Raw genomic sequence first — 15,483 nt, forward strand, 5'->3', positions numbered from 1 at the left:
TAAATTTTTGTATGTTCTGAGCCAGAAGCATTGAACTCCTGCCTGGTTTACCTGGTTTCACATTAGAAGTGCAATGTCTGTTTATTTAGCTTCAGGTTGAAATGCTCTTTCTCAGTCCCTCCCTCCTCCACCACCTGCTCTCTTTCCAGACCTGTTGCTCAGTACTGGAACTGCACCTTCCTAGTAACGATGTGGAAGCCGTGCAGAAATGCTTCCTTGCAGTCCTCTTCTATTATGTCTGTACTGTCCAGAAGCAGACAGTGACCTTCATAAGGGTATTAGGTTGAAAGAAAAGAGAGATGGCAAGGAGCTGTATCAAGATAATGAGGGAAAAAAAAAAAAAAGTAGTATGTCAAACTAGTAGTTTCTGTGCTTTAAAGTCCATCCTGAGCCTTTGGCCAGCCCTGGGCCTGGGTACCCTTCCAGTACCCTTGAGAACTGCTTTTTCCAGCCCGTTCCCTTTTTATAACGTGGCCAGCTTCTGTTTCCCTGCTCAATCATTTTTGCATTTTACAAATACAGCGCACGTCTCTGCCGCCTGCATGAAGTGACCGAAATTGCTGGGTGTGATACAAGCAGGTAGCAGCAGAGGGCACTCCGACATCTGTTTCGGGAAGAGGTATAGCCGAGGAATAAGCTTTTACTCTTTGGGCCAGGTTCTAAAACAAAGCGAGATTCCCGTTCTCTCCAAAACCAGTGCGGTTGTACCTACTGATAATGAAATCCTGCTGGTTCTGTGAAGTTTTGCAATGCACTTGCATGACCCATACACACAACAAAATGCCAGCAGACTTAATAGGGCCTCACTGCTTTTGATCATGTACATAATGAGGTCAGCTCAGCGCAGAAAAAAAGTGTATTTGGAAAAAATATATAGTAGGAAGACAGACTAAAAATGTGACAAGCCATCACATAACAGTGTTGCGGTTTAACCCCAGCTGGCAGGTACTGGAGTTACCATGTGACTGCTCATTCCATCCCCCAGTGGGATGGGGAGAGGAATCAAAGGTAAAACCCACTGGTTGAAACATGAGCAATCTAATAATTGAAATAAGGTAAAATATAATAATAACAATAATAATAGTAGGAAAAAGAGAGAGAAACCAGGAGAGACAAGTGATGCAAAACACAGTTGCTCACTACCTGCTGACCGATGCCCAGCCTGACCCTGGGCAGTGATTGTCCCAGGATGGGTGACTCCCCCCAGTTTCTATACTGGGCATGATGTGCTATGGTATGGAATACCCCTTTGGCTGGTTTGGGTCAGGTGTCTTGTCTCTTCTCTCTCCTGGCTTCTTGTGCCTCTCCTCACTGGCAGAGCCTGAGACTGAAAAGTCCTTAATCAGGATAAGCGCTGCTTAGCAACAACTAAAAGATCCGTATGTTACCAACATTACTCTCACACTAAATCCAAAACACAGCACTGCACCAGCTACCAAAAAAGAAGTTATCCCAACAAAAAACTAGGACAAATAGGAATGAAAATTTGAACTTTAGGGAAGAAAGAAAGAAAGGTCAAGTTTAAGTGTTGTTGCAAAAATTATACCTTATTTTAAATTTGTTCTTGAGTATGACAGTATGACACATAAGAGAAGTGCATACCTGTGTGCTTACAGTTTTCCAGAACTCCGTTAACCATGTAGAAGAAAAGCCTTATAGCTTTATATGTTCTGTAGAAGTCACTACTGTGGTACTACTGCATGGATTTTTATCTCATCCTCTCTTTCTTATTATGCAGTATTAACCAGTGGTGTCCCTGTTTCATATTTTTCTTATTTGACAAGGTTTAGCTTTTATTTTAGTAAGGAAGACTATATAGTTAATTTGTATTTGGTTAAAGGCTTTTTTTTCCTAGGTTGTACCAAGCCAAGTGAATTAGAAAACTAAAAAAAGGGCAATCTTTTAGTTGGCTCTCCACTGTTGTACACATTCATTTGAAAAAGTCTGTGGATTTAATTAGCAACCCTTTTGATTTTTTATTATTAAAAAATTAGTCATCTGTGGTGCTTCAGTTTGTGATGTATCTTTTCTTGTTTGGTGCAGTTTAGCTAAAAATGGCACCCACACTGAAAGAAGCCACTGGCAACCAAAGCTCATGGGATACTTTGCTGCCAGATTTACCTAAAGGACCACTTTGTAGATATCGTAGGAAAGCCTCCTTCAACTGGAAGGAGATGGCAGTGTTCCTAGATGGCGAAGATATCATCCAGCTGAAGGTAAACTTTGCAAGAATTGTAAGCATGTTTTAATTCAGGGAATATGTGATTTTCAAAGGGGGAGTATTTATACTCTGTAGATATGGAGCATTTATACTCTATAGGTATGGAGCATGAAGAAATTGGTTTTGCACATCCAGTTTCCAGAACAGAACTTTTAAGCAACGTACTTAAACTGTCTCATTACCAAACACCAGTACAGGCGAGACCAGGAGGGGCTATATTGCAGAAATTAATTTCAAACTGAGAAAGAACTATATTCTCCCATATTTCTTTACTGTCCTGTTTGCATTAAATCATATATCCTATTCTTTTACAATGCACATGATGAGCTAAGTCAAGCTTAGTATTTCTGTCTTCCTTTGACCTGACTTAATTTCTTACAATCTTCTGTGCTTGCCTTAATGCTTATGTGGCATTGCAGTTGAACAGATTAGCATGCCTACCTCGCTGAATGCTAGCCCTGTCATAAAAAGAGATTAATTGCAGCACAAGTGACAAACCATTTAAATACATTTTTTATCTCTCTGGAATTTTGGCTTTATAAATTTAAGTTTTCTATCAGACAGTTGTAGTTTGAGGCCTAGTATTATCCTAGAAGAACGTTAACTTGTTTTGCTAATAATTTTAGGTTAACAGTATCATGTCATTTTTTTCACCTCAAGAACAGAATCTTCTCTGCTTTGGAAAGCGATCCTCTGTTTGCACATCATCCTGGAGAAGATTTATGTCGTGAAAAATATCAGGAGCTGACATTCCTGCGCTGTAAAAGGCTCTTTGAGTATAATTTTCTTACTCTGCAAGAGATCAGAGAGAACCCATTAAAGATACTTTGTCTGTTGAGCTGTATGGGAATGTATGATTGGTCTCCATCTCTCCAGTACTTACTACATTGCGGTGTAAGTACAGTTCAAAGGGTATAGGGGTGTCAATTTGAATTTAAGTGTCTGAATAACATAATTCCATAGTTTTCTGCCAGTTTTATTAAAACTATACCTTTTTCCCAGTCCTTTGTTTTCAAAAATGGAATTCAGTTCAACTGTTTAGAAGAATCAGAGAGCTGTGGGATGAAGTTAGCACATCTTTGTCATTAAGCCCTGTCTCCACTGGAATCTCACCAGGAAAGTAAAGTGGAGTGGTATACACAGGGCTACAAAAGGATATATTTGATGCCTACAGCTCCACTTTTTTTTGTCCACTCCTCTGCCTCCTCTCTAGCGTAGTAGGAGCCAAAGGTATGTCTTTGCCTTTGAAACTTCTTTGCCTAATCCCCAGTGGCTTGATTCAGGGCAGAATCCCGAAGGAATGTAAAGTTTCTTACTGACATCAGTGGCTGGGATTCTGTTCATCAGTTGCTGCTGAGTCTCTCAAGAAGAATAATTGACATAGCTGGTCAGATAATATTAGTTGAATTAATTATTACTCTTCAGATGACAGAGAAGTTGTAGTTCTGTTATGTGAAAACCTATCTAGAAAAAACAAAGGAAGCTTTAAAAACAGTGTCTGATCTTGAAGCAGCTACCTTCAGTTGCAATAAAATGAACTAGAATAGTCTTAAAGTTTTACTTTACTCAAGGAGACATCAGGACCAGTGGAAAGTGAGCTCATAAGGCATTTTTAAGAGCTTGCAATGAAGTCTTGATCAGGTTAGAGCTGTGTAAAGTTCAGTCCTCCGCAAAGGGGCCTTGACACAACCAAATCCTGACTTACCTCCTCCATCTGTAGTCTAAATAGTAGTTTACTGTGCAGCCTGCTTTCCCTGGTCTCTTTAATGGACATCACTATTACAAATTATTATGCATGAGCAATTTGTGCTTTCTGTCCCAGGGTCACAGAATTCATTCATAATTCTCTGTTTTTACAGGTGTTTGCAGGTCCAATTTTGAGTGCTTCTGAGAGGTTTGCAGACTTTGTGAAGCAAATTTATGAAATGAAGGTAATTTTTTTTTAATAACTTGTGAGAAATGGGCAGAACCAGAACCGTGGCACCTCCTGACCTTTGTTTTATTTCTGATCTCTTTACATACCTAGGCGCTTCTAAACAGCAAAAGAAAAGACTAAGGAGCAGATTCAAGCACTGAGCCCTGACTACCTTCACTGCTAGCTATTATGCCACTCCTTGGATCTGTTTTAGACTGTCCAGGTTAACATGCAGACAAAGTTTAGGGACTCCACCCAAAAGGCAGTATAGATGACACCAATTTGTTCTCCATCCACATTCATTTAAGAGTACGCTAGCAAGTTTTGCATGCTCAGACACTCCCTCCTCCCACTTCTACGTCATACACTGTGCAAAACATACCCTTGCCGTGATGCTATAAAAATTACATTCTGAATAATGTCTTAATGCCACAGAAACACCACATGGAGTCCAGTAGAGACTCAGGACCAAGTACCTTGCAGACTAAGTGCAGCTTATCTGATATAGAAGGAGCCAATCCTAAACAGTTTCTCCTGTCTATGCCATTTGGCCATGTGGGCAGCATTCACTGTCCAGCCTGACCCTTTTCGATCTATATGTTAAGTACACTCCAACTTAGCTTCATGCTTCCTTTGTTATTCTTTATCACTTCTTATTTTTTAATTTTGCCAGCCATGCACCTTTATAGCTTCTTTAAGTTTCTGGAATCATGTGTTTGTCTGTCTGCTCGTAGACAACAACATACCGCTACATAGTTTTCATTGGATACCCCATACTGAAGATCAGGATGAATTCTTCTAATGACTCTCAGCGAAAGCAAAAGCCTTAGGATATGTATTTGTTAGAATAATTTTGCCTGAAGCTTCAGGTTTTTTGTTTTGTTGTTTTATTCTCACTTGTTTTTCAAATGTTTGTTACAGAAGAGTATACTACAGGCCAAACCAGTTCAGGATAAGGAGTTGCAGAACACAAATCTCAGTTTGGCTTCTGTCAGACTGTGTTCCCAAATGCTGCTGAGAACCAAGCATAGCCATACATTGGTCTGATATAAATTTATCCCCTTCAATAATTAAAGATATTTGCAGTTTTAAAAATAAACAGCCCCATTCTGGTTTTCCTCTAACTTGTTCCCAGAACTGCTTGTAATGCAAGGAGGCTTGCAGATTTTCAACATGGGGCAGTTGTTTCAACACAGACAGCTGAGAATTGGTCAGTGGATGTAATAATCTGTACTTACCTGAATGAGTCAGCCATCAGCAAATGAAAAAAAAACACCTTTAACTCTACCATAGGCATGATGTTGTGGGCTTAGGGTTACATTTGACTGGTTTCTTGCAATTGCAAGTTACTTTCAACAGCTTAATTTGCAATCATTTAATAGTGTTACCATTTTAATTGCTATGACAAAGTGGTTTTGAACCGTGCCTTTTACCTCCTTATCTAGGTTTTTGGATGTTTTGCTCTGACTGAACTCAGCCATGGAACTAATACCAAAGGCATACGGACTACTGCCACATTCGATCCTAGTACTCAGGTTAGTCCTTTATGCATAGGAATAATGTTTGACATTTAAGCTCTGATATTTACTAACAAAGCAGAATGATTCCGAGATTTATTTGTTTAACAAGAAAGAATCTGTTCAACTCCAAATGTAAAAAAAAAACCAACAAAACTCATATAATTATGTTATTATAAATAATTAAAATAAACCCAGCAGTTTCTGGTTTTTTGCTTTGTAATGAACTTTTTCAGCTCCAAATTCTTCCTAACTTCTCTCCAAAGTTGAATACATTAAGAGAGATCTTGGCTGTGGGAGTGGAGCACAGAATGAAATCCTGGCAGCTAATGGATGTTTCCAAAACATTACCATGGTCATGAAAAAAAAAGAAAAAAAAAAAAGGAAAATATCTGTGTGTTGATTTTTAGGATTTATATCATTTGCTACTTTCTTTCTTGGATACAGGAATTTATCATTCATACTCCCGACTTTGAAGCTGCAAAGTTCTGGGTTGGTAATATGGGGAAACATGCCACTCATGCAGTTGTGTATGCTCAGCTTTATACTCCTGATGGACAGTGCCATGGACTACATTCCTTTATTGTACAGGTAAAGTACAAATATTGCCAATCTTTTTTTTTGTTTTCCTTTTGGGAGGAGTGGGTTCAACTTGATAACTTTCTGCTATGCTGTTATTTATGTCTGACCAAACAATTCTTTAATTAATGCCTTTAGCATTTATTGCAGTTGTAATGAGGATTCTGGTTTTCAATGTTCATTGATTTTCTGGTGGTGGTGCAGCCAGCTTTATGCTCACAGTTTTCTGCAAAAAACTCTGAAAAATACAAATGAGCTCCAGAAAAGCCTTGAGATTATCACACTGTTCATGAAGTTGAACTAACCTGTGCTATATGAAATCCTGAAAGCCTGGGTGAGGCTTAAGATGATTTATGTCTGCCTGTGCTGCAGCCTGATCTGCATGAAATCTGCAAGTTTCTGCCCCAGATATCAGTTTCTAAGATTAAAGGCATCAAAAAATACAGCAGTGCAACAGGAAAGTTGTACAGAGTAAAATGAAGTATTCGCAGACTGAGTAGAATTTATTGCAAAATTAGGGAATATCTCAAAGCTGGTTATTACATAAAAGTTCCATTGATTCCTGCTATGTTTGTGTATACCTGAAGAAGTTTTCAATGGTAGTCTGATGAAAGCAGTCGTCAGTGTTAAGGCATATTTAACACAGAGATGTAATTAGTGTCATATTGGCAAAGTAATTTACATCAAGGGGTCTTTATTCTGAACAAGTATGTTATATCCAGGGTTATGTGCTTGAGAAAAAAAACAGAGCATTTCTTCAGCATAATAGCAGAATACAAATTGGGAATATGGTCACTGTTTGAAAAGTTCAGCCAGTAACTTTCCATCATTTCACAACTGAAATAATGTTTTGTTCCACTTCTATGCAGATTCGAGATACAAAATCTCTCCTACCAGTGCCAGGTGTGATGGTAGGTGACATAGGAATGAAACTTGGGCAGAATGGGTTGGATAATGGGTAAGTCAATCCATCTGAAGGAGGAAACATTCTAGATTATATCACACTCTGGTGGTGCAAATATCCTCCTGTGTCAGTTCTATCTTTACTTCTGAAATATTCACCAGTGGTTTTAAATTGTTGGTATTTCTAAAAACACTTGAATACCAGATTGAATTTCAGTACTTTCTATCTGAATAACCATCAGCTTCTCTGACATTTTAGAACTTGAACTGCCTCTGATGCTCTGTAAATATCCCCAAATGTTCTTTCAGTCATAGACTCTGCAACAGTAATAATGAAAACAAAAAAACTGAAAACCCCAACAGAAATCCACTAAGTTCTGAGTAAAGAACTGAGTCGGCCTTTCCACCCATCTGGGTGTAAGCTTTAATTATTTTGTCTGTCGATTTCCAGCCCACTGTGCATCTAACAGAGGTCCACAGACAAGGATTATTCTTAGTAAAGATGTAAGATTAATGAGACCCAGTAGAGAAACTGGGTGTCTTGTTTAAACCATGGGATTTCTTGACTAATCCTGCTCGCTGCAGAAGAGAAGGAGAAGGTTAGTTATTTTTTTCTGTGTTATCTGTGTAAAGTTGAAATAAAACAGTACCTGGGCTCCTTTCTGAGTCATGGACTTCAGTGGCTTTACCGTGGCTCTGCTTTGCTTACTAAAGGTGTCCAATGGGGAGGAGAGACAGTGAGGAAATGATGTTAGATTTCTGTATTAAAACAGCCGTTATGTAAAAATTGTGATTTAAACCCCTGTATGAGTTATGTAGCTCTGTGTAAAGTCAGAGACTTAAAATTGTAAGGCGAGGGTGGGCTGGCATTTCTTTATGCCTCAGATTTACCTTTTTGTGTTGATTTGGTTCATTACAGATACATGTATTGTCCTTCATAACATGCTGTTTCAGTAAACAAAGTATAGACATCCTGAAGTTTATCCTGCTTTCAAATGCTTTGGCTTTTCAGAAGGTTGTAGCTGTGTAGCTGTCTATACCAACGTCCTCCTGATGTCCCAAATAGCCTGTAGTGGCAAAAATAACATTGACTTTTATGTCTAGGTAGCTCATTTTCATTGATGTTTTTTTGCCTGAAGACACATGAAATAAAAAAAAATACAGAAAATTAAGTTTTATAAAGGAAAAACATGAAAAGGTCTGGAAAAGAAGGGGAGGGAGGATGGACTTTGTTGATATTTTTGCCTGCATCTGCGTTACAAACTAGTACCCACCAGATGGCACAGCAAGATGGGACTGAGCAATCAAAATGTAGTTCAGCTTCCTATTTCTGTAGAAATGTCCAAATTCTGCTGTTCATTCTTAATTTGCAGCAGTTTTATGGGCAACACAAGGAAGAGCGTGCTTGTCACATAACATCAAATTGCATGTTATTTTAAAATCCACTTATCCCTTGATCTACTGGGATAAAATAGAGCATATCTGAAAATAGCAGTAACAACTGAATAATCTGAAACTGTAATACACTTAATATATAATGTAAATAAGAGATACCAGTGACTTCCAATCTTAATATCAGATGGGGTCTCTTACCCTAATTATGGCATCACATGTCATTTAAAGCAGTCATAGGGCATTCTAACCATTCTGTTTACTTTCCTTTGCTTTAAAAATGATTATCATTTTTCTGCTAACAGCAATGCCTCAGTTTAAGGCAGCACCTGAGGATTAAGATAGAAGGGCAAGGGAGCCCAAGTTATCAACAAATACCCTTAATTCAGCTGAAAACTCTAGAAGCCTGCGTTCCTCATCAACCTTAGCTATTTTCTCTGTAGGTCTGAGGCTAGATGCCAACATTGTTCATAAGAACCAGAGGACTAGTTTTTGTTCTGCAACATTTCTGCTCACACTGAGCTGTCAGAAATGTCAGGACTTGTCCACCTTGTTCTTCAGAGGTACGTGAAGGCCTCGATGAGGACTGTAGAGATCGTACTTAGCATCAGCACTTAGTAAATCAGATCTACTTCCATGTCATTACACTGAGGATAAATGGTCAGAGTGAAAATCAGATCCCGACATCTCTGGCAGAGATGTCAAATTTTGTTCCTGTACTTTACAGCTACTGATTTTCAGTATGAGCACAGAGAGTTAAGCTTTTGAGCACTTATGAAGGACATGGGGAAGAAATTCCAGGACTTCCTTGGAAAATGCCATTGTTTTATGCTATGTAAGAGAACTCAGAAGGAGATTGTAGTTCTTCCTTCTGTCTTTGGAAAACAATTAATCTCTTGGGTCATTTGGCTGAAGGCTGGTTTCCTGCTAATGCAGAATGTAATGTTTTCAGTAACAAAAGAATTTCAGAAGTAATGTGGGAATTTTTGCAGTGTAAATCCAATTGACCAGCCTGCTGCTTCCAAGTTTGTCTTTCCAAATACTTCTCATAGTTTCATAATTGGAACGTTCAAAAATCCCATGGGTTTTGCAAGTCTATATAACTTCAGCTACCCTGACAAAAATGACAAAATCACTTTAAAATATTTTTCTTTGTTGCTTGCAAAAAAAGTTTGTGTAATCAATGCACAAATGATTAAAAACAGGACTCCCAATTTTTCTCATGGAGATTTTAGATTGGTCTTTTTGTTACCAGAAAATAAATCAAACTGCCACCAGGGGATGCACCTGCTTTGCTCTTTTATGATACAGAAATGTCCACCTGTTGCTAGTGCTCTGGCAGTCTTTGAAATATGCTGTTGTCTGAGGTCCCAAAATGAAGTAGCAAAAACAATCACTGGAAAACCTGGTATCCAGGGGCTTTTTAGTAAAATGCATGGCAGGTGCAAGAAGAGGGACATAAAGGAAAAGCTTGCGTAAGTGCTGATGTGCACTTCTGTTTCTTCTCATTGGTGTTTCTTTTGTTTTGTTGCCTACCCTGGCTGGTGTAACCTCACCAAAATTACCAGTGGCTGCAGTGCACGTCAGTAAATGATTGCCACAGAGTGGGTGGTGAACCGGTTTCATGTCCAGTTTTAGCAAATCACTGCTTTCCTCACTCCAGAAATTGAAATGATGCCCAACTGAATCCACATGGCAAAGAGTCTGAGAATCAGTTATAGTTGTGTTTCTGGAGTGGTGTTTAACATGCCTGCCTGTGTAAAAAAACTGTTCTGAGCTCATTCAGCAGTATCCATCAATAACGTGTAGTTTATTGAGCAGCTGAACCTGTCTATGATTAGGGAAGAACTAGTGACATGAAACTATCAAAGGTAAAACAAATCAGTGCCAGATAGAATACTATTTATTTTAACTGAATTCTTTGTAGGAGAGAAATGGGTCTTTCTGGAAGAAAAAGAATTGTTAACTGTATCTAATTATAATGATGGTCTTTGGAAAACTAAAGTTTTTAATTAGCTGTTTAACAGCGTTTCATGTACAATTAAAAGGTCATCAGTTTCTCCACACATACCACATGCTAAGACATTCATCATGTTCTGTAGCAATCAGCGAGGCCAGATTCAGTTTTATGGATACTGAAAGCAAAACATAGCACCCAAGAGAAAATGGACAGAGGGGATTTATTGGGCAGAATAGCAACAAAGAGTGTAAAAGAATCCATCCTGGAAAGAGACAGCAGGTTCTGAAAGTCTTCACGACACTTCCTTGGGTACTGGTGAAGATGGCATACATCACACAACCTCCAGGCCTTTACAGATGACTTTTAAATGGTTAATTACAACTTTTAAGTGGTTACTTACAACTTTTAAATGGTTCATTCCTATTTATTTTCTTTGTTACTATTTCAGTATCAGTGCCAATGATACATTAAGATTCTACTAGTGCTAGTTTAAGGGCAGAACAAATGAAAGCCTTGTCCTTCAAGGGTTTTTTGTCTCCTGGTATTTACCCTCCTGACTTTTAGATTTTGCAATGGTTGCAGTTGTTTCACTGGGAAGATAGGAGCTGTAAGGCATGGTTGAAGCCTAAATAGTCTTTGGAACTTCATCTTACAGTCTGAAGCAGTAGTTCGGTGAAGATAATCTCCATACTCAGCTTCTTTGGTTGTTTGCTTCTACTCCCACACTGCCTTTTTCTTTGTGCTGGGACAAACATTTATGTAGCAGTATAGGGGACTCAACTAGGGACCTGGAAATGCCTGGAAACTAATCTGACAAAAAAAAAACCAACATAGCTTGGCTCTCTTCGACTGGATCGTTTGTCAGGTCTGGTTCACTGCAAGGCCACAGAAGAGGCTGTTCCTGTACAGGGAAAGAAACAGTACAGACATGTGAATAAGAAAGCAAATGTAGAAATCAGTCCTGCTTCTCAAGTAAACAAGCTTATGCTTGTCTGTTGTCTTGGTTTTATTGTCTTGCAGCCTCTGATCAGAGGCACAAACAATTACAACAGTAATGAAGCAGCTATAAAATAAAACTAAAAAATGCTTATTCCTGTACTTACATTATCTGAATACAGTATCGTCAATATTTCACTCCTTGTGAACGCTAATGCCACTTTCACAGTTAAATATTTTGCAAGATAAATCTTGCAGATTTACAATTTAGGTCAAAACAATTATTTTTACAGTAGAAGCATTGATACTTCCCTGTTTTGACCTATCCACTTAGTTTTGACAGTCAAGGCTAAACACTGTATGGGTATACACAGTATTATGCACACAGCTGAGATGTAGTCATGTTGCTGAAGAGTGCTGCTTTATCTCCTCAGTTTTGTCACTCACAGGTACCTTAAAACTGTGTAGCCAAAGGCAGTTCACACTGACAGGTACTTGGTGGTGCTAATGGGGAAAGGTAGATTCAGATCTGGTCACACATTTGCTTTATCAACCACAGAAATACAGCCTCACATCTGCAGTGAACTTCAAACAACCTTTTATTCTTCCTTATCAGAGCACTGTCAGCTCTTGACAACTGCGGGAGTCTACACATCCAAAACTCCTTGCACAACTTGCACTTAGACTACAAGAATTTCGGCATGAGCAGGTCTTTGTGCGTCCATGAAGCACATTAAGATAGGATTACCTGGCATATAAAGTGCAGTGCTACTGAGCATTACTATTACAGAGTTACATTCTTAGATTAGAGCCTTGATTGTAGAAACTAGAGCTAAAATTTTGCTTCACTGTTTTCTCCAGCTTCTCTGTAACTTCTCAGCTCTAACCTTTCTGTGAGTTTCAGTCTGTAATATGTGGCTGTTCTCTTTCCTTCTGCAAGTTTTCCACCAAACCTCTCAAGTGTTACTCTTCCCAAGGTTTACTGTATCCCATAAACAGCCATGAGATCATTTCACGCTCAGCCTTCCAATACCGTTCACCTGCTTTCTGTTTCTGGCTGGAAGGACTGAAGGAACTGTCACTGCACCATCTCTAACGTAGTCAATAACAAAAGCTGGCAGGAAAGGCATTTTAGTGACTCTGAAATTCACCAAAGCATGTTTGAGCTATTTGTAGTATAGGTAACAGCTTATTAATTTAGTGCTGGCAGAAGGAGCTCATAGCTGTTCCAGCTGCCTCTTTTTTATCAGTGTTACTGCACACCAGATGAACTAATCTTGCATGATTTAAAATCATTAAGATTAACTTTGCTTGAAATATTCCCTAAGCCACTGGCCGAAGGACCCAGACAAGAATGCTCCTATTGGAATAGTGCTTCACTCTGCTCAGCTAGTCTAGGTAGAAATCTATGTGTACAGGTTTTTTTGCCTGTGGACTGCATGATGCAAAATTACGCATTGCTATAGAGCCCTGTGATACATACTTAAAGTGACAGCTATCTATCTTTCTTGCTGAGAGGTCTTAATCTCAATCACACTACTTGCTATGCAGAAGAGGCCCTAAGTAGGGTAGCTTTCAAACCTATGGTCTTGTCATCACCATGTGAAATGTAGCCATTTCCCAAACTTGCTGGTACATGATATCCCCAGAACTGTGTATACAGTTCCATTATTGTAAGATAACTGCTTCAATGCTTTAAGGAGATTTTTCCCCTGAATGCGTTGACAGATGTGGACCATGTCTATTCACTGTGCATTCTAGGCTAATAACCATTAGAAATGTGACCGTTGACTTCATTAAATCTTGCTATTTTTTTTTAATATGTTCCAATATCAAGTTCAAATTGGCCAGTGTGTCTAGCAATTTCACATAGCAAAGTTCCTGGAGAAGGAGCGTAACAGCAGTTGGCAGTGATCTCATGAGGTCACCTAACTCCCAGGTCCTGTAAGATTCTGCTATTATTTTCAACACTGGTGCTTATAGGCAATATATCTTATTCCTTTACACATAGGAATTTTCTGTGTGATTTTTAATGGCTAGTTCTGTCTTTCTCTTTTGCTTCTTAAGGTTTTTGCCATCTTGTATGCATTTATTTTGATAGCTTACAGAAAAAAAGGAATGTCTCTAATGCACAATATTAAGGGAAAAATCTAAACTTTCAAAAGCTCTTATTTGAACTATTTTGATTTTAACAAACTAGATTGTTATATAATGATTGGAAATTTGTTCTGGTTCACTAGCTATGAAAAATGTTATAAAAGGGTATACATGTGGGTTTTAATGAAAATAATTCTAAGTAATCTTTTATGTGGTACAGAATTAGCTACATTATATTTATGTTAGACAGATTATAATAAAACTTTCCACAAGAATTTTTGCTCTTTCCAACAAAGGATTTCCTCTAGATTTAACTATTTGGGGTTGTATCACAACAGAAAGTGAAAGTGAGTAAAACAGCTTATGTCATTTTGGGAGCTGTTCCGTTCAGCAGGCATCTGCCACATGTTCAATATTAATAGGCTTGAATTTCCTAAAAGTAGGCTATTAATATATAGATTTATATATTAGTAGATTGGAATTTGCTTTTTAAGATCTCTAGTGTTTCAAGCACATATCAATATAAGTTATTTTCTGCAACTGCAGAGGTTTGCTGAATGAATTGAACAAATCACTGCAGTGTAAACCACAAAAGGACATTTTGCCACCTTGTTAATTGTTATTACTACCACGAATCTTACTGTTCATTGCACATAGGACTAAACATGCTCCAAATATGTATTTCCAAAGAGAAGGCCCAAGAGCTGGAGGCCTTTGAAATTTCCTAATCTGTCCAAAGGTTGTATCATCTCTCTGTTAGGTCAACTCTTCCTTTCATATGGATTATGATTCCAGTTTTATCACCTATTCAGTAGCTTTAAAAGTAATATTTCATTGCTTTCTTCCATGCATCTTTTCCTATTTGGGATCATATATAAACATCCATGAAGCTCCCTTACTTTCACCACTTAGATTTCTCCTTAAAATTCTCATTTGCTCTAATGGCTTATAAAACAATGCCAGTGCTTAGCTGCCAATGTGCTGTGACTGGCAGGTATCATATGAAGAAAATATCCTTCAGTAGTCAGCGTCTGCTCACCAGAACTTTGAAGACACTTGTAGTTTCTTGCCTTATGCTTGGATTGTAAGCTTGTAGGAGGAAGCACCTGCTTGTAATTCTATGGATGTCATTAGGAAAAGAGAGTGCTAAACAAGGGACCTGAATCTTGCCATACACTCTCTTCCGTAAGTAAAGTAATGAGTAAGAATAATTAAAAAGCTAAAGTTCTAACATGCATGCTATTACTTATAAATATTGGGGTTGCAATGCAGTTTTAGTTGTGATGGATTTTACTTGTGATACAGGGAACAGAGAAATTGAATTTAAGCAAAAGGTCTTTTTTGAATGACATTTTTTATTTTCAGTGATATAAGAAAATATTAACAAAGATGAAAATCAGATTTTTTTAGAATTCTGAATTTGCTTCTGTTTTACAAAGCAGAGTCTCACTGAAACTGGCACTTCATAAATCTCTTTTTAGCATCATCAAGGCAGCTGGTGCTTGGTTAGGATAGCACACTTTTCTCTATGGCTAAGTCCGAAAATACAGTGTATCTCTAAGGCTGAATAAATTTGGTATGCAGATATGTTTCCTTGGAAACAACTTGTAATTTTAAAGCGCATGCAGCCATACACAGGCTTTATGTAATTTATTAATGTGAAATACCTGGCTCTCGTGAGCCTTGTTAAATAGATCAGCCTGTATTGGCAGGAAAAAGGAATTTGCTTTGATTACAAATACAGCTTTTCAAATGCTGTTAGATACTGAGGTATTCATGCATGGAGCTGGTATTACTGCTACTGTGCCAAGTTGTATTGCCCGTTTGGGTGAAGCAGTTCATACACTTTCTTCCTGAGTAATACAAATATTCAGGACATTCTGCCTATTCTGAAAGACTTTGATCTCCCAGGCATACTCCCCTTAAACTACCACCTGGCTTGATGAGCACTGTTTTCAGTTCA

General features: G+C 38.2%; 1 protein-coding gene across 4 annotated transcripts in view; it reads left to right on the plus strand.

Moving 5' to 3' along the window:
* The first annotated feature begins 1,546 nt into the window (after nucleotides 1-1,546).
* Nucleotides 1,547-15,483, plus strand: part of ACOX3 (acyl-CoA oxidase 3, pristanoyl) — a 30,574-nt gene continuing 16,637 nt past the window's right edge. Inside the window, exons 1-7 of one of the 4 annotated variants that reach the window (XM_062638756.1) lie at nucleotides 1,547-1,690; nucleotides 2,044-2,216; nucleotides 2,882-3,115; nucleotides 4,081-4,152; nucleotides 5,582-5,671; nucleotides 6,101-6,244; nucleotides 7,102-7,190. In XM_062638756.1, the coding sequence (XP_062494740.1) occupies nucleotides 2,055-2,216; nucleotides 2,882-3,115; nucleotides 4,081-4,152; nucleotides 5,582-5,671; nucleotides 6,101-6,244; nucleotides 7,102-7,190 (791 nt within the window). In that variant the 5' untranslated portion in view covers nucleotides 1,547-1,690; nucleotides 2,044-2,054. Of the gene's footprint in view, nucleotides 1,691-2,043; nucleotides 2,217-2,881; nucleotides 3,116-4,080; nucleotides 4,153-5,581; nucleotides 5,672-6,100; nucleotides 6,245-7,101; nucleotides 7,191-15,483 lie in introns of those variants that run through there. The other 3 variants (XM_062638757.1, XM_062638755.1, XM_062638758.1) reach the window with 3 other exon arrangements.

This window comes from Pezoporus occidentalis, unplaced genomic scaffold (genome assembly GCF_034315485.1).
Source record: "Pezoporus occidentalis ecotype Australia unplaced genomic scaffold, CSIRO_AGI_Poc_V1 ctg58, whole genome shotgun sequence".
In the NCBI taxonomy this organism is placed as follows: domain Eukaryota; kingdom Metazoa; phylum Chordata; class Aves; order Psittaciformes; family Psittacidae; genus Pezoporus; species Pezoporus occidentalis.